Here is a 24,802-nt window from a genome sequence, read left to right as displayed (position 1 = left end):
TGAATGTATTCCTTTCCTTTTCCTTTGCAGGTGATGTGCCTTCAGGATTTCTTTGGTGATGATGACATTTTTATTGCATGTGGACCAGAAAAGTTCCGTTACCAGGATGATTTCTTGCTAGATGAAAGTGGTAAGAAAATAGCACATTTTAAAAAAAGACACAATATTAAAGTGTGGGGCAGCTTTCCAGATCTGATTTAGGCTGTAAAATAAGGCCAAAATGGTGTCAGCTCAGAGTATAATACTAGTTTTTGATACAATATCAGAATGTCTGTTCTTTAATTTTGATTTCTAATACGGAAAACAAAAATAACTGAAAGCTTACGATGAGGTTAATAAGGGCCTATTATCAGCTAACTCGCAACAAATCCCTATTTAAAACCAAGTTCATAGTAATTTTTATAGGAAGCAGGGGTGGTGTGAATGGCTAAATTCCCATTTTATATGGTCTTTATTTTAAATCAAATTTGAATGGTTATAGATCTTCTACCGGTCCTTCTTGGCTTATCTCCCATGTACATTTATTCTAGTTTGACATCACACAATTGCTTAAAATTGTCTCTCTTGCTCCCAATCCCAGTAAGTGCTTTCCTCCCAACCCCTCCCATCTAAATCTTTGGAATGTGGATTTTGGTAACACCCCAGGAGTAGCATGAAAAAGGAAGCTATGTTGTATATGGAAGCCAGTTAATAATGATAAATTAAGACAAACTCCTCATAGAAAACTAAATGAAATCTGTGTTCTATGTAAAGTCTCTCGGAGTCTGATTGCGTAACTTAACTAGAGCAAATAGACCCTTAGAGGAAAACATGTTTCTGGTCTGAACTTGCCTACCCTTTATTAAAGGATATTAGGATATTTCTAAGTGCTGGACCATGAGTAGTAGCCAAGAAACTGCAAGTTGTCTTGTGCATAAGGAATACCAAAAAAAAAAAAAGGTGGGGGGCCTGCAAATTATCTCATTCTTTTGTGATGTAGATCAGGAACCGACTAAAGGGCTTGTTTTTCCCTCTCCTTGTCCAGATTTTTTCCTCTGCAGCTGGATAAATGTATCTTCAGCACCTTTTTTCCCCCCTTTAAATAATTTATAACATAATGTCTGAGTCTTACAGGACAGTCCTTTGCTTAGAATAAGGAGAAATACACACATTCATTGTAGATATGTTTAAAGATCACTACTTTCTGATTTTTATATTCAACATATGATAGAAAATGCAATTGTATTTGTCTGACCTATTGAATTGGAAGGTTTGGAGGGGTTTTGTTTTTTGTTGGGCTTATCTGGATCCAGATTTGAGCTTTTGGAAGGTGGGGAAAGTCCTTTATCAGTATCTATATTTTAAGCTGGGAGATGTGTATGGAAAAAATAGTTACTACATACTGGTAAGCAAGGAAAGTAACATTCTGAACTGCATGCATGCACTCGCATGCAGATGCCTTACATCTGTTTAGAACCTTTCATTATAGAGTTAATGTGAACATTTTACACATGGATTGGTCTGTCCAGGGATGAAAGTAAAATACAGCTCTTACTGGTGTGGGTCCCACTCCTCCCCCCTCCCCCGGAAGGGGCGGGGCCTCAGACAGAAGGGGTGGGATCAGGGGTGAAAGTAAATTACATTTCTTACCTGTACAGTCCAAACACAAGCAACCCACCTCTCCTACATACTTCATGGATCCTTTCCATTGCATGACTTAGATATAGAAAATAAAGCTACTATTACTACTACCAGTACGGTCTGTAATAAAACTTTACTATTGGAATAAAACTGAAAAACTGAAAACTCACTGTCACATTTTTCTCCTTGTCCTCCCTTCTCCTCCAGCCAGGCTGCCTGACACGGCTAGGCTCCCTGTTCCCCTGCCCCCCGCACTCAGCAGGGGCTGCAGGGGCTCCCCTCTAGCTTGTAGCAGGGAGCAGGGGGGACAGGCTGAGGGAGAAGTCTCCCCAGGTAGCCTGCTGCCTGCATAGGAACAGTTTAAACTTAGCTGTTCACCCTGCGGTCTGAACCGCAGGATTTGGGGCTATTTCTAGCATCCTTGTTAATTTCACTCACAGTTGTTGCGGGGGGCAAAGCCAGGGCAATTCTTTTCTGCCCCCCTGGATGAGGCAATCTGGAGTCCCTGCTGAGTGGGAGGGTCAGGGGAACGCGGAGCCTAGCCAGGCTGCCTGACACGGCTGGAGGAGGAGAGGGAGAGAAACAACAAACAAATGTGACAGTGAGTTTTCCCTTTCCAAGCTTTTATTAGCTTTGAGTTTGAACTTTTTGTTATGCAGCCAAAAAAGAAGTGAAAGTAAGCCAGTACTGAATGCTCCACTGATTTGCCGGTACACTCCTGCACCTTTTTTTTTACTGGTACTCCATACTGGGCCGTACCGGCTTACTTTCACCTCTGGGTCTGTCCCACATTGACATGTACTGTACCCTCCTCTGAGGTGCAGTATGGTAACTGCTGAACAACAACAGACAAATTTAGGACAAGGGAAATTTAGTAGGCAGCAATACAGTTGCCCAAGCTGGAATGTAGCCAGGATGGGCAATGTTAGTACTACTTACTCATGTGAAAAGATCCAAGTGATCTTTAATGACCAGGACTTCCATTTTGTCTTATCTGCAGCTGCACAGTGTCTCTTAGCATCACCCTGTGGCCTTTGTACAGATCTGACTTGGAGGGAAAAGTGGCAGCTACATGCCCAAACTCATTCATGTAGATGTTTTCTGGAAGTCTCCTATCAAAGTGTCAACTTGGCCTGACTCTCTCTAGTTCAATTTGCCTGACATAGCATCCTGTCTGCAAGGATGTAGTGTGTGTTTTTGGAATATTTACACTTAAACCTTTATTGTCTAGGGCCAAAATAAAAATGAGCTGCAAATCGTCACCTGCTTGTGAGAGTTTACCAGAGTGGGGCACTGTTTGATTCTCCAATATAGAGAGCTTCAATGAGCAGTCACAGTTTTTATGTTAGGAATTAGTAAACATCATAAAATCTGACCCCAAAATACGTTTCTGTTTCATTGCAGGGTGTGAAGTCTTGCAGCCACTTAATTAGTTCAGTATTTTTCCTTAGGTTTTTACAATGCTGAATTTGCCCAAGTAGCCTACAGTTGATGGCTGACACACCCACCCACACTTTCCAGAGATTCATCTCCCTAGGGCTCTAAAACTGTTACAAATTAAATAAATGAGCTTTCCAAAAGGTTTGTTTTGAAACAGTGCAAAATTATTTATCAAAAGTCTGAGTTGCATTAAGATTATTAGCAATGATTGAGTTTCACTCCAAATGGGTGAGCATTGGCAGGTCTGCCTCTGCTTCCCTGGAATGCTGCTGGAAACACCACTTCAACAGGTTTTTTCACTACATTTCTGGTACTTCCTGATTACAGCCAGATCATAAGAACTACACTTGTGTTAGTTTGTCCTGAAAAAAGGAAGTGAAGAGGAACGTGATGTGCAGAAACTGAAGGTGGAGGGTGGGAAATTAATAGGCAAAGCTTTTTTGAACGTTAATATTCTACTTATTTTTATTCCTATTTTATCAGGAAAAAATGCCCATCCTTAGCTCAATGTTTCCCTTACTTCTTTTAATCTCATATGAAAAGGCATTGTATAACCCACCAGTGATCAACTGAGGGAGCTCCTTTAGTTATTCATTCCTCTCAGAGGGAAATATATAGTCTGTACTGTGTGTTAAGTGCTTTGATTCTCTATCCCTTGACATTAACTTCTAGGTACAGTACTCAGATTTCATCCCGTTGAAATACACAGTAAATAAAGACCCCATCACCAGACTTCCTGGCAACCATGTCAATATTTGATCGAATTGGTATCTTACCCTTCCATGAATAAGAATATAGCTGAGCCAAAGACTATGGGTGGGCTCATCTTAAAATTGAGTATTTCTGTTCTTTATTTGATTTTATTAAAAAAATTAGGAGAACATTCTGATATCTACCTACTTTCTATATTTAAAGAAAACTGGCACTTTGTAAATACTGATTTGTGCTATATTACCTCTGTGATATATAGCCATATATGCAGCTGTAGCAGCTACTATGTGGGAGGCCCAGGTACTTCAGTCAAGGAGCTGTATTGATTTTATTTCTGAGTTGGTTGTTTGCTGGCAATAGGATTATATAACAACTGACAAAAAGCTCAAATAACTTTTGTGCATTCTCTTGGCTTTCCAAGGATGTCATCTTGTGACTGCAAAACATTAACACAGAACATATGCACTAACATCTCCTAGTTCAGGACTCTTTTTGTGTGGCAACTGATCAAACAAATTAAAAAGGGATTATCAATGAAGTGCACTCAATTTCAGTCAGATTATCAAGCAAGTAAGAAACTTCCTCAGTTCTCCAACCTTCATTAGCCTTTCCAATTTCAAGTGTTTCTGATACCTTAGAGTATAGCCATAGTCATCTTTGTGGTTGGAGCACTGTTTTAGGAACTCTTCTTTCAAACCGAAAATTGCCTGATGAACATGGGGTTAAACAATAATATAAATAAAAAGAATAGAGTATTAGCAAGAGGACAGCTTGTTATAATACCACTTCATGTTGACAGAGCCTATGGTGCCAGATCTAGAGTCTACCTGAGTTTGTACAAACTCCTAATGCCAGGTCTTCTTTCTTAGTAATGTAAAACATCAGTAAAAAGCTGTGTGGTTGGTGATGTAATAATATGTTTAATTTTCATCTGTTGCTAACATTGGTTCAGTGCTTCAAAGCTATAAGCATCACACAGTACAAGTGTGAAAGTCTTGGTCATCTCCTATTGAGACACCTCCTTTAAAGAGGCTACTGCAAAACAGGCCAAATTAATATCTGCTGCCAACAAATATAGAATGGCTGGATGCAAAAATAAGTTGAGATCACTTGACAAGAACAGATATTAATGTTAATGGAAACAGTGATGAAAATGACACTCTTCTAGGGAAGAAATAAGACTGGACTCTTTGAAACCTATTTCACCTTGACTTGCTGGCCAATGTTAGTCTTTAGCCTTAAGTCTTTGTGCCAGCAGCTTTATTACATCCTCTTGCCAGGAGGAAACATTATGCCAGGAAAATCTGATTACTATTTCACAAAGAAAAAAATTAAGGTCAGCAGCATCATGTTTATACCTGGTAAATTCCTGTAACCTTGATTATGTCCTGCCTACGAAAAGGAGAAAGGGAAAAATCAATGATAATCCCCATCTGCTCTGATTTATAGAACACAGGCTGATGTGTTGAGCAGCTTTTTGGCTGGATGCGGGAGCAGGGAGCTTGCTGGCTGACTAACTCTGTCCCCATCAGAAACTGACACTTCGGCAATGGGAAAATTACCAGGGGTTCTCGAGACTCATAGATTTAACTGTACTTTCAACAGAGGCATACATATAAAGTTTTCCAGTGCTGTGTGATGTTTTAATATGTTGTGAACTGCCAGGCTTGAGAGAGAGACAGATTCTGTATTTGAGGCAGAAACAAACTAGGGCATCATGAGCTAGACTTTTACTGTATAAAGGGAACTTTTATTTTAAGAAAATGTTAGCTCTCCTCAGTACACTTTTCTACATGATGCGAGACTGTCCCACTTCAAGAGTTTTGTGGCAGTATATGATGAATACTACAGCTCATTATTGACTTGTTCTGGTCCTTGTGGTATTGAAAAATATCTTGGATTGCAGTTAATTGTTTAAAAGAGAATGAGCTCAAAAGAAACATAACCTAAGCTATATAAAAATCACTGTTGATATAGTATTCTACTAAATAAAGCCTTTTTTCCTCTTCAGGAATTATTCACTAGCATTTTGATTATTTTATAAATATGTTCATTATTTGAATGTTTGCTTTATGCAATCATATATATTTCATAATCCTACACTATATATATTTGCAAGCTATTTGCTTTGACTGTGCCTTTGACTATTCAGTATTCTCTCTCTCTTTATTGTATTTGTCATAATTATTTCTGTAATGCACTTCACCTTTTTATCTAACACACTTCCATAGAAATATGGGGTTAGAGGGGACCTCAAGAGATCATATAATCCACCCCTCTGTGCTGAGGCAGGACAAAGTATACCTAGACCATCCCTGACAGGTGTTTGTTTTACCCGTAATGAATCACCTCCAATGATGGGGATTCCACAACCTCCCTAGCTATCTGTGCAGTGTAGGTGTGGTCAATAAGTTATAAGGCACTGGTTCTGCTCCCTGAGTTGATGATTAAACATTTTATAAACAGGAGGAAGGACACCACAGAGTCAAGAGAGCCACATGGACACTGAACAGCCTACACCTTCACTCACACTATTTGCATGCATGTTTACATAGCTGACACTTCCTATGAATGTTTCTGTGAACAAAAGGTTACCTCTGTCTAGTCACAGAAAATGATTACTTAGCATTTATATTACTGTAGCCTGTCATCAAAGCCAATAAAACAGGATTGTTAAGTTGAAACTAATTCACTTTGGAGGTTTGAAGCAAAAATTTTTTAAATTGTTTTGCAGTATTCGCCTGCTCTTACTTCTTAAAAAAGAATCTGAAACATTAATCAATAAATTAGATCTGGTCAAAAAATCAAAATATTTCATGGAAATAAACTTGAATGAAATTATTTTGGGAAATTTTTCACAGATAATTTTGATTCTTTTAATGAAAATTTTGTCAATTCTTTTGGTCAAAAGATCAAAAACTTCATTGAAATCAAACTATTTTCACAAAACCTTTCAATTTTGATGAAACTGCATTTTTTCAACTGGAAAAAAATTAGTGCAAAAATTTCAACCAGCCCTAAATAAAAGGAAACAAATGTGAAGGTGTCCTTAGCATGAGATCAGCCACTATAGTGAAGACCCTACAGATATTGCAACAGTGATCAGTTAATGCCAAAATGCGGGCAGAATGTATTTGCTATTATTTTTTCCATTGTAGCTGAATTTTTTAACTAACAGTATTTTATTCTTTTTTTGGTATCATAACCGCTTGGACTTGATTTAGACACTGGGATATTGAAGTATCAGAGGGGTAGCCGTGTTAGTCTGGATCTGTAAAAGCAGCAAAGAATCCTGTGGCACCTTATAGACTAACAGACGTTTTGCAGCATGAGCTTTCGTGGGTGAATACCCACTTCGTCGGATGCAAGTAGTGGAAATTTCCAGGGGCAGGTATATATATGCAAGCAAGAAGCAAGCTAGAGATAACGAGGTTAGTTCAATCAGGGAGGATGAGGCCCTGTTCTAGCAGTAGAGGTGTGAAAACCAAGGGAGGAGAAACTGGTTCTGTAGTTGGCAAGCCATTCACAGTCTTTGTTTAATCCTGAGCTGATGGTGTCAAATTTGCAGATGAACTGAAGCTCAGCAGTTTCTCTTTGAAGTCTGGTCCTGAAGATTTTTTGCTGCAGGATGGCCACTTTAAGATCTGCTATTGTGTGGCCAGGGAGGTTGAAATGTTCTCCTACAGGTTTTTGTATATTGCCATTCCTAATATCTGATTTGTGTCCATTTATCCTTTTAATCATCGCGAGGAAAGTGTTGTCACTGTGAATGAGTAGCTCTTTCCCCCAACATTAAGTATCTGTTATATTTTCAAATGCAAAAAGATTATGGTCCTGCTTTTAACTGCCAGTTCCATGCACAAATTGATGTATATGACTATGGATAAAGCAAGTAAAATTGGTATGCAGATCTTCATAAGTGTTTTGTGTGCGCACTTGAACCCCTAATTTGCTCATGTGATTCTGCTTTTGCACATATGATTTCTTGTTTTGCAGCCTAGGAGCATCATCTGTGGCTTATGTAGTGCCCCATTCATGTGCATAGAACTTTTTGCTTTCTCAAGGCAATGACTCCTGACTATGTTAAGCTGCTTTGAGTGGGCTTGGAGGGACTTTCATCCATCCTTTCATTTCAGATTGATAAAGTTGCAAAACAAAAGGAAAAAAAAACCCCACCAACTAGTTGTGTCCTGTGAATTAGCTCTGACTCAGTCTCCTCTGAGGCCCCTTAAGCTGTTCAGTGGCTAGATGTTCTATTTCCTCATACTAAAATTATAGCAAACTTCTTCAAGTGATGGCCCCAAAATGGATTCCAAATGTGGATGCGCATGTGCGCCAGGCTCTAGAGCTGGAAGGTTTTAGTAGCAGTGTCCACTGACCCACATGTGCATTGTGCATCCCCTCATGCTCTCAGCTGAGGGTATAATAGGCTGTGCAGGTCAACACCTGTCCAGTTCCCTCTTAAGCCATATGGCTTGAGTCGGAACCCCTGTTCCTTCACGCGCTCAGCTTAACTAAGAGTGACCTTCTGTCAGTTTTTTTTCTTGTACGTAGTTGTAGATAGCTGTTTTACTGTGTTTGGTACGTGTTTACTATTATAGTTAGATAGTTAGCATAGATCTTCCCCCCATTTGGGGAAGTCCTCCTCCCTCCCCACTCCTGGGGACTATGCCCTGGCTTCCAGTCTTTAAAAACTGTGCCTCTTGCCTGCATTCATTTTCTATGAGCAACAAGCACCAGCATTGTCTGTAAAACCTCAGCAAGGCCCACATTGTGGCCCATTGTACTGTCTGGACGTCATTCCTGCCCCGTATGCGGGAAGCTAGAGAACTTTGCCTTTGGAAGTTCTTAATGGTGCATTGGGAACTGGGACTGGTGGAACTGGGAGTGCAGTGTCCGTCACCAGCGGCGAGAGCCCCTCCGACTACCTCTGCAGCACTGGATCTGGCGGTACCAAGGAAGTTGGACAAGACCCACCATGAGACCAAGAAACATGGCCATGGGCATAAGAGCAGATCCCCTTCCAGGACTGCTCAGAAATGCAGCATTTCCTCTCTGAGCCGTGCCAAGTCAGGTGAGAAGTCATGTGTCAGTCCTGCTGGACCAGCTCCCAAACTCCCCCGGACAGAGGATAAGTAGAAGTGCAGACAGGATCTGCTGATGCAGGCTTGTCTCTTGCCCATACCACCAACACCACCTGGACCTTCGGGATTGTCCCATGTGACGCCTCGTACTCTCAGTCGCCTAGAACTGCTGCTGTGAATGGAGGAATTGCTCCTTCCATGCCTTCACTCCCCTTTATTCTCTGGACCACTGCCTACCTCTGTCCTGCTTTTTCCAAGGGATTAATGCCTACTGCTGCTGACGAGTGGCATGTCCCTCTGCCGCACTGCAGCCCTCCAGTACTGATGGCACTCCCATTACTGGAACCCGTTCTCTGAGTCCAAGGGATTCTCAGAGCCAGAATCCTCATTCTCTCCCACTTCACACCTGAGTCCAGACTCTCAACGCTGGTCACGTCAGTCCCCAGTTTACGATCCTGCTGCGGAACCATGGGACCACTACCTGCGAGGACCACCTATGCCAAGAGACCCTTACAAAGTACTCCGCTTACGAAGGAACAATCAGTTACATACATACAAAATGGGAAATGACTGCCTAGGAAGGAGTACTGCAGAAAGGGATCTGGGGGGATCATAGTGGATCACAAGCTAAATGAGCGTCAACAGTGTAGCACTGATGCAAAAAACAAACATTCTTCTGAGATGTATTAGCAGGAGTGTTGTTAGCAAGACAGAAAAAGTAATTCTTCTGCTCTACTGCATGCTCGTTAGGCCTCAGCCAAAGTATTGTGTTCACTTCTGGGCAGCACATTTCAGGAAAGATATGGAAAAATTAGAGAAATTCCAGAGAAGAGCCACAAAAAATATTAAGTCTAGAAAACAGAGGGAAAATTGAAAAATTGGGTTTGTTTAGTCTGGAGAAGAGAAAACTGAGAGGGGGCATAACAGTTTTGAAGTACATAAAAGGTTGTTTCAAGGGGGAGGGAAAAATATTCTCCTTAATCTCTGAGGATAGGACAAGAAGCAATGGCCTTAAATTATAGCAAGAGCAGTTTAGGTTAGAGAGTAGGACAAACTTCCTACCTGTCAGGGTAATTAAGCACTGGAATAAATTGCCTAAGGATGTTGTGGAATCTCCGTTATTGGAGATATTTAAGAGCAGGTTAGACAAACACCTGTCAGGGATGGTCTATATAATACTTAGTCCTGCCATGAGTGCAGGGGACTGGACTAGATTACCTCTCAGGGTCCCCTTCAGTCCTATGATTCTCTGATTCTATTGGCCCTACTAGCCACCCTGGGATCCCTACTGGGGATTCAAGCACCATCAGTAGCCTCATACCAACTGTCCCCTTTGCACCCTCCAGCACCACCTGCTTATGAGAAAGAGGAGGGAGAGGTGGAACTGGTGCCGCTGGTTCCCATGGTGGCCTCTTCATCCCAGACAAGGCACTTCTTCTTGCCTTCCTGTCCCTACTGGATGACCACCGCCAATACCAAGGACTGCTCCGGCAGGTTGCAAAGGATTTGGGATTCCCATTTTAGGAGGTCCAGGAACTGCATCAGCTCCTGGATATCCTCCAGCCCCAGGGGTCTTCTCGAGTAGCTCTCCCCTTCAACAAGACCATCCTAGAATTGTCATAAACATGTGATACACCCCTGCCTCTTGTTTCCCCTCTTCTGAGAGGGCAGAGAGGAGATACTTTGTTTCGGCCGATGGAAAGGAGTTTCTTTTTACCCATCCTCCCCCCAACTTCCCAATGAGCCACACAGTGGTGGAGCGAGCCCACCAGCACCCTCAAAAATCCACCTTCTTGGACAGAGCAGCTAAAAAGATGGACCTGCTAGGCTGGAAAACCTATTCCTCTGTTGGGCTCCAGGTCAGGATTGCCAGCTATTGAGCCCTGTTAGCTAAATATGACTTTAATAATTACTTGAACCTAGCAGAGTTCAAGGATAGGAACCGCCAGAGCACCAGCAGCAGTTCCCGGCACTTTGGATGAGGGTTGGTTGGTGGGGAAGGTAGGCCTCCAAGTTGCCATTGATGCGGTCAATGCTGCTTCCTGCTTGCTCGCAACCAGAGTAGTGCTCTGTAGAGACTCGTAGCTGCAGTCCTCCAGCTTCCCCATGGAAGTTCAAACCACCATAGAGGACCTCCTTTTCAAAAATTTTCAGTGTCAAGACTGATGCATCCCTTCATTCTCTTAAGGACTCTCGCACCAGACTCAGATCTCCTGACATCTCTCAGTGCCAAGATGCAGGTAGTAAAAGCAACTATACCGTCCCTGACCACAGGCCCCCTATCTGGCATACTACAAAAGTCAGCAGGAGGTGCCATGTTCATGGCACCTCCTAGAGACCACACTACCCCACCTCCACAACCACCCCATTGACACTCTCCCCCCAACAATCCAAACAACACTTTTGATATACTTGTCAAGAACCACAACCCAACTACCATCCCTTCCTCTGGCACCCCATATAATCTTTGAGGACTGTCTTGCCCTATTCGCCTGCAATTGGGGCAAGATCCCCATGGACAGTTGGGTACTAGAGATCATCCACCATGGACACTATATAGAATTCCTGTCACTTCCACATCATCAGCCCCTAGTTGTCCTCTGGGTGGGGGGGAACTCTTCCCATCAAGTCCTCCAACAAGAAGCCAACACTATTCTCCTCAAAGGCACCATAGAGCTGGTCCCACTCACTACAGGGGAAGGGGTTCTATTTCCTGTACTTCCTTATCCCAAGAAGGGTGGAGGGCCTTTGCGTGCTCAACATCTTTATCCAGAAATTCAAATTCCATATGATGATGATGGTTCTTTCAAAAGTTTATTACTGAAGATTGACTTAATACAGCTTTGAAACTTTACTATGCAGAAGAAAATCACTTTTAAAAGAAAATTTTTAACCATCTTAATTTAAATGAAACAGGCACAGAAATAGTTTCCTTACCTTATTAAATGTTTTTTTTTAAACTTTCCCTTTATTTTTTTAGTAGTTTACATGTGTGTACTGTACAGTATTTTCTACCCCTCACACTCTGCTACTGCCTGGTAGCATACTTCTGGTTCCAAATGAGGTGTGTGGTTGACTGGTCAGTTCGTAACTCTGGTGCTCATAACTCTGAGGTTCTACTGTATCCCTTCCCTCTCCCCAGGAGCCTGGTTTGTGGCTCTCGACATGAAAGATACTTACTTCCACATCACGACTGCCTGGACAGCAAAGTCCTGATCCCCTGGCAAGTCGTTACTCCTTTCAAACTCCTATACCACAAGCCACGCTCACAACAGACACCTTCCTTGTGGTTTGAGGAGCTAACCTTGACCGCCATACTGCACAGTGGGTCTGGATGTCTCGGGAAGCCAGGATGCATATAAACGTCCTGGAGCTGTGGGCAGTCCATCTCGCCTGCCGCTACCAAGCATTTCTTCCCCTCATACATGCCAAGCACATCCAATTACTCTCCTACAACATTGCAGCAGTAGTTTACATCAGCAAACACCGTGGTGCCAAGTCTCCCTACCTCTTCAGAATCCATCCACCTTTGGACTGAAGCATCAAGTCTCACTCCAGGCCACGTACCTCCCAGGCACCCAAAGCACCCTGGCAGATGTACTTAGCCGGACACTCTCTATTTCAGTGGTCCCCAACCTTCGAGCCATGGAGGACTGTGGCAGCGGACGAGCATCCGCCGAAATTCCACTGACAAGCGGCAACATCAATAGGCGTCGCTGCCGAAATGCCGCCGACAAGCAGCGTCATCCAGAGGCGTCGCCGCCGAAATACCACTGAAAATTGGCGGCATTTTGGCGGTGACGCCTCTGGATGACGCAGCTTGTCTGTGGCATTTCGGCGGATGCTCATCCACCAGCCAGTACGTAGGCGCACTTAGACGCCCCTGCGGGCACCGCGTTGGGGACCCCTGCTCTGTTTGAACCATGAGTGGGAGCTGAAGGATGCAATACTCCAGTGCCTCTTCTGCCAGTGAGGCACGCTGCACTGGGACCTCTTTGCCACCTGAGAGAACCGCAAACTGTGTGGGAGTACTCACAGGGTGACACCCTTTTCTTTCCCTGGACAGACTCCCTCCACTATGCCTTTTCCCCCCTTCCCCTCCTTCCACAAGTCTTGCACAAGGTCTGCCAGGATCAAGTGACTGTGATCCTCATAGCCCCATTTTGGCCACATCAGTTTGGTTCACAGACCTCCTGAACCTCTCCACCTACACACTACTGCACCTCCGCATGCTACCAGATCTCCTCACACAAGAGCAGGGCCAACTCCGACATCCCAATTCCGGCCCTCTTCACCTCACAGCTTGGTTTTTGGATGAACTCGGGAATAGACCGAGCGTGCTCCACCACAGTGTGACATCTCCTTACCTAGAGCAGGAGGGCATCCACCAGGGCCTGCTACTAGACAAAATGGAAGTGCTTCATCTCCTGGGCTCACCATCACCAATGCCCACTGCGTATGATATCCATACCTATAGTCCTTGACTACTGTCTCAAACTCAGTTGGGCCTACCGCTCAGCTCCATATGGGTCCACCTAGCAACCCTCAGTGCCTTTCTCCCCCTGATGGACAGTGCGTCCTTGTTCACACCCTAATACCATGCACTTCCTAAAAGGTCTGCTGAACACCTTCCTGCCCATACTCAAACACACACCCTCATGGGACTTTAATCTCATTCTCTCCACTCTCATGAAACCACCCTTTAAGCCTCTGGCAATGTCCTCCCTTTCCCATCTTTCCATGAAAGTAACCTCCTTACCGTGGCTAGATGGGTCAGTGAACTGACAGCCATGATGGCTGATCTGCCCTTACATCATCTTCCATAAAAATAAAGTTTCCTTACCTCTCCACCCTAAATTCCTTCCTAAAGTGCTGTTGGAGTTCTACCTAAATCAGTGTATCCACCTCCCGGGATTCCGCTCCAAACCCCGCACCTCCTACTAGGACAGGGTCCTCCACAACCTCAACATCTGATGTGCATTGACATTCTAACTTCACCAAACCCATGCCCTGGGCCCATCACCAAGACTCATTGTAGTGATTGCCAACCATTTTAATGGCCAAGCCCCTCTCCTCACAGCGCATTTCCAAATGGATGTCCAGGTGCATTTGCGAATGCTACACTCTCAATGTAATGCCCCCGATGTCATCATGGCACACTCTACACTAGCACAAGTAGCCACGGTGGCTCACCTCACCAACATCTCCTGACAGGACATTTGAAGTGCAGCAATGTAGTGTTCCATGCACACTTTCATGTCTCATTATGCTAGCTACAGATGCAGCTGTGGGCTGTGCTATACAACAGACCACATTCCTGAGCACATCCTTTACCCATGGCCACGCTGCTCACTACTCATCCATGTTTGGGATCCATATAGGGAATCACTCAAAAAAGAAGAGGAAGAGGTTCTTTTCCTGTAACTGGAGGTTCTTTGAGATGTGTGGTTCCTATTCAGATTCCAATATCCTCCCTCCATCTCCTCTGCTGTGGACTTGACCATTCAGTGGTAAAAAGGGTACCGGAGAGGCGTCAAGCCACATGGCCTATTATACCCTTGGCGGAGAGCATGAGGGGGTGCATGACACCCGTGTGGGACAATGGACACTGCTACAAAAACCTTTCAGCTCTGGTGCATGGATGATGCGCACGTACACCCACATGTTCGAAATCCAAATAGGAACCATGAACCTCGAAGAAGCTCCTGTTACAGGTAAGTAACCTCCTCTTTTGATTTCAGAGTACTTCTGAGACTGGCCTGCCTTGTCTAGTTTTTGGGTTTTTTTTGTCCATCTTGTTATAATTCATTTCCTCTCTGTTGTTAATTAGTTTTGTAGGAAATGTAGTGTAAAATAAAATACTTGTAGTCTTGGCCCAGTCCATTCATATTTATATTTATTATATTCCATGGATCCCTTCTACTCTAGGGACGACTGGAATCTGAACTATTTGGAAAACAGAAACACTTTGATCCTTTGACAGGTAATTCTTTGACCATGTAGTACAGAGAAGCTTCAATTTTTTCTCTAGTCATCATGAGTTTGTATGATGTACCTTCAGCATAAATCACAGAATTACAGAATATCAGGGTTGGAAGGGACCTCAGGAGGTCATCTAGTCCAACCCCCTGCTCAAAACAGGACCAATCACCAACTAAATCATCCCAGCCAGGGCTTTGTCAAGTTTGACCTTAAAAACTTCTAAGGAAGGAGATTCTACCACCTCCCTAGGTAGCCTCACCACCCTCTTAGTGAAAGAGTTCTCTGCTTCATCATTTAGTTTGAAAACGTGAATGTACAATGCCATCTATTAAATGGTATTAGAATGTGCCCCAAAGACCTGGCTCTTCATCAGTTGTTGCTGGTTGGTTCAGAGGTTCCTGCACTGGGACAAATGTATTTAGTGTAATATCATGTTAGAACACCCTGACGCTCCACTTCTCATACTTGGGTATTTTGAGGTCCTATAGGTGGAGAGTTACCAAAAGTCTTGAATAAGCACACTTTTCTTTCTAACCAGAAATGTCCACAGATTTTGTTATACTGTCAGGATCCTTTGAAAAAAGCATAATTATTCAAAATTCATAATTCATTAGCTTTTAGAAAGTAGCAAACTTTCTAAAGGCACATGAGGATAACATATTCATCCTTAATATTCATTAAAGCTTTTTCTTAATCTTATCAAACACAAACTCCCGTACACCAGCTGAGAGTCAAAAACAACCTGGAAAATATTTCAAAGTGCTGAAATCAGAAGCACAGTCCATCAGTGGTAGGTGTGCACTTCATACATATTTATATACTTTGTTTACAGGCACAGATATATTAAATATAAAAAATACATTGAAACCTTACTGCAAAGATGTTAGTACAAAACCACTGCATATTGGCTCCAGCGAAATCCACCGTGACCACCCTTTTTTATGACATATTCTGAAATACTGGTACAATGGCATATGTCTCCAAAAAACAAACCCATGAAAACAGTGGATTCTCCTTTCCTCCTCCTCCCTTCCCCTTACAAATTCAGTGTGATGTACCTCAATTCAGTGTGTCTGTAAACCAGTTACCTTCAAGGGAACTCTTCACATAGCATAGCTCATTGCAGGACTGTATGCCAATGTTCTCTGTGGAATATTCTAAGGATGACTAAGAATTAAGAAAGTTTCCTGTTGCCATGGTATTGAACACATGTAGGTGGTGGGTCATGCAGCTGTGATTTGAATTCAGCAGTTCTTCAGTTGGAGCTTTATCTTTTTAATTTTGTTTGGGAGAAATTATAACACTTGTTTTATGGAAGGAAAGTCCTGTAGAGTCTTGAAATGGATTGAAGCAAGATGGGGGAAGAACCTGTGACTGCCTCTTTTTTTGCTGATATGAGGAAGGTGCAGGGTTGCTACTCATTAGCAAGGGGAGGGTGATTAAAAAGCAAAGGAATTTAAATCTCCTGAGTATCTTGTTCTGGCACTGTAAAATAGAAGAAAAAATATCTCCTCTAATCATTTAGAACTGTGACTGATTACCAGCAGAAAAACAAGGCAAGGGAGTTTCTAATGAAGACACATGGTCTGTGAGGAGGAATTGTCTTGGACACATGTAAAGAAAGACAAGATTCAAGGGAGATGGTTTAATTAGGCTGTAACTTTATTACGTAACTCTTCTGGGAACTATCCAGCAATAACTCATACAGTGCAGGTCATGATTCCTTCCTTAATCATTTCCACCTGGTGTGAGGTTGCTGTCAGCCACACAGCTTTCCACACCTGTTCCCAGCCCTACTGCTGGGACCTCTTGTATAAGGATTAGGGTACTGGTTTTGCTGTACCAGACATTTGGAGCCCGAGTCCCAATCCCAATCCTCACCGTATTTAGACTTCTCCTAAATCTACTTCCAATTCCAGATTGCCTGTGGAACAAATATCTGCACTGTACACCTGCCACAAGAAGGTGCCAGCAAGTACCTTGGCTACTAATCTGGGCATGAGAGGGGGCTCAAGCTGGAGGAGCAAGGTTTATATAGCCTCTCCTTGGTGTGCAAACTGAAATAGCTTACCTGAGCTCCATTGGTTCACCCACTCTTGCAGGTAATGTCTTCTCTTTCTTTTCTTTCTGTCCCACTCTCCTGACCCCTGAGGGAGGGAGAGTACCCTTAAAGGAGTCACTACCCTTTTTCCCCATTAGACCAGACAAAGACCCCCACCTTGGAGGTTTCAGGGGTTGCACTCTTACCGAAGAACAGATTCAGTGAAGCCAGGTGTATGTGGGGTAGTTTCCTTCTGTACTGACTTTGCATGGTGTTGTGCACGCTCTCTCTCACTCACACCTTACTATCCATTAAATAGATGAGAGGTGAGGAAATGAGCTATCACAATTCACAATGGGATCAGCTGATATGTAAATACTGGTTATTATTCTGGAGGTCTGGAACACAATAAATATGGCTGTTGCCCCTTTTTGAGCTGAGCAGATAATCAAAGTTGGGTGTTCCAGTTAGGAGTAGAAATTGGTGATACTCAGATATTAGCAGTTTTCATAGAATCATAGGACTGGAAGGGACCTCAGTAGGTCATCTAGTCCAGTCCCCTGCACTCATGGCAGGACTAAGTATTATATAGACCATCCCTAACAGGTGTTTGTCTAATCTGATTTTAACAATCCCCAATGTTGGAGATTCCACAACCTCCCTAGGCAATTTATTCCAGCGCTTAACCACCCTGACAGTTAGGAAGTTTTTCCTAATGTCCAACCTAAACCTCCCTTGCTGAAATTTAAGCCCATTGCTTCTTGTCCTATCCTGAGAGATTAAGAAGAACAAATCTTCTCCTTCCTCATTGTAACAACCTTTTATGTACTTGAAAACCGTTACCATGTTCCATCTCCGTCTTTTTTCCACACTAAACAAACCCACTTTTTTCAATCTTCCCTGATAGGCCATGTTTTCTAGACCTTTAATCATTTTTGTTACTCTTCTCTAGATTCTCTCCAATTTGTCCACATCTTTCCACACAATACTCCAGTTGAGGCCTAATCAGCACGGAATAGAGCAGAAGAATTACTTCTCGTGTCTTGCTTACAACACTCCTGCTAATACATCCCAGAATGATGTTCTCGTTTGTTTTTGTTCTTTTGCAACAGTGTGTTACACTGACTCATATTTAGCGTGTGAACCACTATGACGCCCAGATCCCTTTCCACAGTAGTCCTTCCTAGGCAGTCATTTCCCATTTTCTATGTGTGCAACTGATTGTTCCTTCCTAAGTGGAGTACTTTGCATTTGTCTTTATTGAATTTCATCCTATTTACTTCAGACCATTTCTCCAGTTTGTCCAGATCATTTTGAATTTTAATCCTATCCTCCAAACCACTTACAACCCCTTCCAGCTTGATATCTGCAAACATTATAAGTGTGCTCTCTATGCCATTATCTAAATCATTGATGAAGATATTGAACAGAAACAGAACTAATCCCTACGGGACCCCACTCATTATGCCCTTCCAGCATGACTGTGAACCACTGATGATTACTCTCTGGGAATGGTTTTCCAAACAGTTTTGCACCCACCTTATAGTAGCTCCATCTAGATTGCATTTCAGTAGTTTGTTTATGAAAAGGTCATGAGAGACCATGTCCAAAGCTTTACTAAAGTTGAGATATACCATGTCTACAGCTTCCTCACTATCCACAAGGCTTGTTACCCTGTCAAAGAAAGCTATCAGGTTGGTTTGACGCGATTTGTTCTTGACAAATCCACACTGACTGTTATTTATCACCTTATTATTTTTTAGATGTTTGCAAATTGATTGCTTAATTATCTGCTCCGTTATCTTTCTGGGTACGGAAGTTAAGCTGACTGGTCTGTAATTCTCCATGTTGTCCTTATTTTCCTTTTTATAGATGGGCACTATATTTGCCCTTTTCTAGTCTTCTGGAATTTCTCCTGTCTTCTCTGACTTTTCAAAGATAATAGCTAATGGCTCAGATAGCTCCTCAGTCAGCTCCTTGAGTATGCTAGGATGCATTTCATCAGGCCCTGGTGACCTTGAAGACATCTAATTTGTCTATGTAATTTTTAACTTGTTCTTTTCTTATTTTAGTCTTTGATCCTACCTCATTTTCACTAGCATTCACTATGTTAGATGTCCAATCACCACCAACCTTCTTGGTGAAAATCAAAACAAAAGTCAGTAAGTACTTCTGCTATTTCCAGATTTTCTGTTATTCCCCCCCACATCGAGTAAAGAGCCTACTCTGTCTTTGGTCTTCCTCTTGCTTCTAATGTATTTGTAGAAAGTTTTCTTGTTACCCTTTATGTCTCTAGCTAGTTTGATTTAGTTTTGTGCCTTGGCCTTTCTAATTTTGTCCCTACATACTTGTGGTGTTTTAGATTTATCCTTTGTTTATTTACAAAGTGATACTAAATCCTGTGTGTCTGAATGCAGAGGGAATCAAATAGCAGGAAACAGTTACTTATGCTCACATCATCAAGAGAGGTTTTTTCAAACAGCACCCCATCCCAAAAAACCTCTCCCCAGTTTTCTTCCAAGATCAGACACACATTTTCAGCTACTCCTTCTGGCTCTCTCTGATCCCAGGCACAATATGCAGTTGAACCTTTCTCTCATGTGGTGACTTCCAGAGTCCTCCGTGACTTCAGCCCTTGGCAGCTGGGAGTTGCAGTGGTCCCTCCCCCCACCGCCTGCAGTGGCAGAGAGCTCTGGGGTACATTGGCTGCTCAAGGAGGTGGGGACCCCTGAAAGCCCCAAGCTGCTGGGAGGACCTTGCGGTTCCAGCTGCAGCAGGCAGCTAGGGGCTCTGAGCTGAGTAGCTCCTGGCCGCTGTGGGTGGCAGGAGCCCCCCGTGGCTCCCAGCCACCATGGATGGTGTTGGGACTCCGCTGCTCCCCATTTTGTCACAGTCCAGGGGAGGTACCTGGCTCAAAGGAAGCAGATGCAGTCAGGATGTGCTGTGCCTACAAGAGTAAACCCAATCTTCCCTTCATCTGACAACAGATCCTACCCAGGCTCCTTAGGCACTGGTCAGTCCAGAAGGTTTAATACCTGTCTGTATACTAAAGGCTAAGTTAATTTGTAAAATGTCTCTTGCTGTGTGGGAAAGATTATGTAGGAGACCCATGAAGAAAAAGAACATATTTCCATACATTATAAAGACATTTGGTAAGAGTTAGAATCCCTGACACTGTGTACCCTTCTTTAAAGCAAAGACAATTAGTATTGGCACCAAATGTCTTTCATTCCTCTTCCTAATCTGGTTGCTCATACTGCAGGAAAATGAATATTTCCTTTGCATTTTTAGATGGTGTTGTCAGTCTTACTGGTGATCTCATCCTTAAACCTGAAAGTAATGCCTCTAACATCTCTGCTTAACTGAAGGACATAGCTCTTAGAGATACATTATAATAAATGTTTTTTTGGGGTGCCTGTAACTTGGGGTTTGCCTAGCTTATCAAGTATTTTCCAACTTGAAGTTCTTTAGCATTTCTTTTTATTCAAATGTAGGACTGAATGCTCCCCAATAAGTGTTTAGGGTAGGACCGGCCCACAACATTTTGGCACCTGAGGCAGGGAGCTCAAATGACCCCCCCCCACACGTCCCCTCGCTTGGGCCAAAATTTTGAAAGGTCTCAATTCTGCCTTCTTCCTGTTCTACTCCTCTCATGGTACTGCTCTGCTACCTACCCCAATAAAGGAGAACTAACAACTTAAAATGCCTGGTTCAAAAATTTTAAGTAACACTTCACTTTCAAATTCCTGAACAGCAAATGTAACTTTTCTTGTCTGAATAGTAAACACTGGCATTCTTATCTGTTTGAATAATCAAAGTGGTGCTTTCCATGCCACCTTGGTTGCAAATATTTGAACTGCTTCCTGAAGGTCCACAGTCTGGGCCAGCTTATTCTCTGTTGAGATGGTTGCAAGGCCGACCAGCCTCTCCTGTGTCATTGTGGAGCGTAGATGTGTTTTCATTAACTTCAGCTTGGAGAAGCTGCGTTCTCCACTGGCAACTGTTACAGGAAGTGTTAGAAGTATGCGCAGAGCAACAAAAGCATTTGGAAAGAGAGTGGTCATCTTATTTGTGCACATATATTCCAGAACAGCCTTTGTAGTTGATCCTGCTGGAGTGTATCTTGAAAGGGCTTTCAGTTCATCACCTAATTCACTCGCATCAATATCGTGCATGTCATCATGTGTCAACACTGCCTCAAACAATATATCATGCCACAACACTAAGACACACAGAAATTTGAAATTATGTAAATTTCTGATGATTCAATTTCCCTCTGCCACTGTTCTCTCACGCACAGTTCCTGTCATAGCATTATCCTCCATAATGGCAACTATGGCATCATCTATCTTCTCCATTTGGTGTTTGATAGGCTTTATTGCCTCCACTCGACTTTCCCATCATGTGGTTTCAGTGTTAGAGACGATGTTCCCAGATGTTGCTTCAAAATTTGCCATTGATGAGTTGATGCAGAGAAAAATACATAGATGCTTTGAATTACATTAAAAAATTCAGCAGCCTCACTAGAAGCTGATGCTGCATCACTGTCCACCAAGTTCAATGAATGAGAACGTAATGGAACAAAAAAAAGCCTGAGGGTTTAACTCTCGGATCCATGTCTGCACTCCTATGTTCTTTCCTCTCATGTTGGCACCATTAGCATAGCCCTGACCTCTCGTGTCAGCCATCGCAATTCCCGTATCTTCCAGCTTTTTAAGAAGCACATTTGTCAGACCAGCTCCTGTAGTATCATCAATGTCAATAAATTATAGAAAATGCTCTCTGACAGTCACCATTGCAAGGACGTTTTCACTAGGTTCTGTTGTTGTTACAGAATGCACCATTAAAGTCATTTGTTCCATATGACTGATGTCAGGTGTGCAGTCCAGAATAACAGAGTAATATCTTGCTGACTTCAGATCTCCCACAATCTTCTGTTTGACACTTGTTGCCAGTAACTGTATGATCTCATTTTGAAACTCAGCAACAGCTGTTTCTTGTGCCTCCACCACACTCTTCTCTGATCTACACTTTTCTTCAGGAATGTGCATGGTTACATCCATTTGAGATGGCGATATGGATGCTGCAGTAGCTGCCAGGTCACCTGCACTCTGACTAACTGGAAGATCAGGCATCTCCTCACCACTTACATCCTCACTGGGGCCGGAAGGCTCACCGTGAACATTTGTGTCTATGTATCTCAGGAGAGCTCCTTCCTGCTTAGATAGAAAAGCTTTCTTTCTTTTTTTGAATGCTGCCCCAGAGGGGCATGGTTTTTTTTTTTTTTTTTCACTCATGCCTGCTGTTCTGTGCCAGCTATAGTTGCTCTCAACACTCAGTTGAAGGGGATAAATAAGCAGGCTGGTAGCGGGGCCTGAGTGAGGGAAGATATCAGCATCTTAAGGGCCTAACTGGCTCCTACTTCTTCAGCTGACTGCCTGTTCTCCTCAAGTGGGTTCAGGGAAGCAGCAGGAAACAGGAAGCTCCCTGAGAAGCTGGTATTAATCAGTCCAGGCTCCTGGGGGTGCTAGAGAGGTACATAAGAGGCTCCTCCTCCTCTCTCTCCCTGCAGCTCCTGCTGCTTTCTGGTGTTCCTTCTCATCTTTTCTCTTGCCTGCCTGTTATGTCTCTTGTGCCCTCCTTCCTCCAGCAGAGCACTCCACCATCTCTGTGCATCTAGAGCAGAGAAAATACATATGCACCAGCAGAAGGCACAATTTTCTACACTCTTGGTCCTAGTGGCATCCTCCTACCGCCACCAGTCTGGCACCTGAGGCAGCTGCCTCAGTTCGTCTCATGGAAAGGCCAGCCCTGGTTTAGGGTGCTGGTAAATATTCTATATAAAAATTCAAATATTTTGCTTTTAATCTTTGAAAAGCCACATTTATCCCAATATCCCACTTTTGAACCATTGCCAGGCTGACTCATGTCTGTTTAGCTATAACAAATTACAGTAACAATTAATTTCCTGAGCCAGATAGTATTTAGGAAAACGTATCATATTGGATTTAAAAGCAGCCCTGGGACACCCACTCCCTAAATTCATGAGGATACTGTAGGCTTTGGTATTTTGAGCAACCTTAGGCAGCTGTTTACAATGTACTGATTAGACCCTTTTTATCCTATAATAATAATTATAATATTGGGGTATGAGGTTATTTTTTTGTAATACAATTATAACATAAAAAACCCATAAGGTAACTCCTTCATATAGATCTTTCATCATGTCTTCCCTTTCTGTATCCATCTTCTAGACTCTTTAGGACAGAGAGGGTCTTCAGTATTTGTGTCTTGCTACACTACTTAGTATATTCTGGGTGCTTAACAAATAATACTGTATATTGAAGAATTGTCAATATCATTCAAAATCCCTAATATTTAAAAAGAAAACAAGAACAGCACATATACCTGTCATCCTTTCTGTTCTTTTCAGCTGAAGGTGAGCAGGATTCCTATCCCAGTGGTTATTGGATTGATAGGTGGTTTAATTTTTTTAGACAGCTTAGTTTCATGTCTGTATTCATCAAATACCACTGCCTGGCACTGACTTTCATTAGCCATATTATAGGCAGATCTGAGGCAGTAAATGGAAACTTTGACTTCCCAATATTCTGAATCCCTGGAGGTACATTACATAATCTTATTTGCTGGGAATGCCAACTAGCAGGCAACGGACACATGCACAAGAATGGTTTCTTAAGGTGAAAAAATGCTTTTATCATCATTTTTGTACTTTCTTCATTTCTCAATGATATTTTAAGTGTTTCATCACCCTTACCAACAACTACGTTACACACAAATGCACACCTAATTGATTGTTTCTTGAAACTACAAGCAAGAAAAAAAAAATCCATATCAGTCGCACAGGTGCATCTTTGCATGAGCATCTTGTGTGGGTGACACAGACCAGAACTGTAGGGGCAGCAAGGTCTGTAATCTCTTGGATCAATCATTAGGCCAGGATAAAATGACCCTGCGGAAAGGATTGGCAAGAATGTGGTCCCTAATGTATTTTATTTTAAATTAATGGCCTAGCTTCAATAAGGGATCATGTGAGGGAAGAGGGGAAATAAAGGCCTAATCTCCAACTAGGCTCATATTAGGTCTCATTAAAGAAGAGATTATCTAAATGCCCATGACCATTATCAATATTCCAAGACATCTGATTTTCATGCCATAGATAAATCTGAAGTTAGTTTAAAATCTTACTTTGACAAAAGTCTACAAAGCTATGAGTGAACATCTTCCTTTAAAAAAATAAAAATAGGCACAGTAGGTGGACCGTGAACAACTATGACTTATTTTTTCAGAGCTGCTAAAAGTCAGTAGGAGCTGCAGGTACTCAGCACCTCTGTAAGTGTGACTGCTGTTAGCTTAACTTGAGTGCCTTTTACTATTTGAGAAATAGAATCTTGTTCCAAAAAACCCCCACACTTTCCTGCAATTTATGCCATGTACTGTTGGTACTTACTTAAATAAACAGCTTTTAAAATTCGCTCTTTTAAATTTGATACAATATATCCTTTTGCTATTTTAAAAAAAACATATAGGAGAATAGAATATAGAGAGAGAAGATAAGGTAACATTTTGAAAAAGTATCATGTGACTTAGAAGCCTAAGTCTCATTGCAAGTCAGCAGAATATAGACTCTTAAGTCATGTCAGCACTTGAAGATTTTTTTACTCATATACCTTTTCACATTTTTATAAAGCCTTTCCACTTATTGCCCTTTTCATAAAAATAACTTGGAGCATTTTCCAAATATTAAGCAGCCATCACTGTGAAATAGGTTAGTACTGTGCTCAATTTTACAGATGGGTAACAGGTTAAGGTAAGTAATTTATTCAAGGCCACAGAGCACTTTAGTTGGATAGGTGGCTAACAGAGCTAAGGATTCCAGTCCTCTTTTTAAATTGCTAAAACA

The 24,802-nt window shown here is 42.4% G+C and overlaps 1 protein-coding gene and 1 long non-coding RNA gene across 10 annotated transcripts in view; one reads left to right on the top strand and one right to left on the bottom strand.

The window, feature by feature from the left end:
- LOC120409323 overlaps nt 1-15,977 on the bottom strand; it is a 52,975-nt gene extending 36,998 nt beyond the window's left edge. Inside the window, exons 1-2 of one of the 2 annotated variants that reach the window (XR_005601254.1) lie at nt 15,896-15,977; nt 2,059-2,180 (exon numbers count right to left, since the gene is read on the bottom strand). This is a non-coding gene — a long non-coding RNA (uncharacterized LOC120409323). The remainder of the gene's footprint in view (nt 1-2,058; nt 2,181-15,895) is intronic. The other variant, XR_005601255.1, reaches the window with a different exon arrangement.
- DCLK1 (doublecortin like kinase 1) overlaps nt 1-24,802 on the top strand; it is a 347,909-nt gene that overhangs the window by 181,192 nt on the left and 141,915 nt on the right. For 6 of the 8 annotated variants that reach the window (XM_039547110.1, XM_039547101.1, XM_039547119.1 and 3 more), the window contains exon 4: nt 31-130. In XM_039547110.1, the coding sequence (XP_039403044.1) occupies nt 31-130 (100 nt within the window). Of the gene's footprint in view, nt 1-30; nt 131-2,620; nt 3,201-24,802 lie in introns of those variants that run through there. The other 2 variants (XM_039547162.1, XM_039547170.1) reach the window with 2 other exon arrangements.

Source organism: Mauremys reevesii, linkage group 1 (assembly GCF_016161935.1).
Source record: "Mauremys reevesii isolate NIE-2019 linkage group 1, ASM1616193v1, whole genome shotgun sequence".
Lineage (NCBI taxonomy): Eukaryota > Metazoa > Chordata > Testudines > Geoemydidae > Mauremys > Mauremys reevesii.
This window is presented reverse-complemented; position numbering and strand designations above follow the sequence as displayed.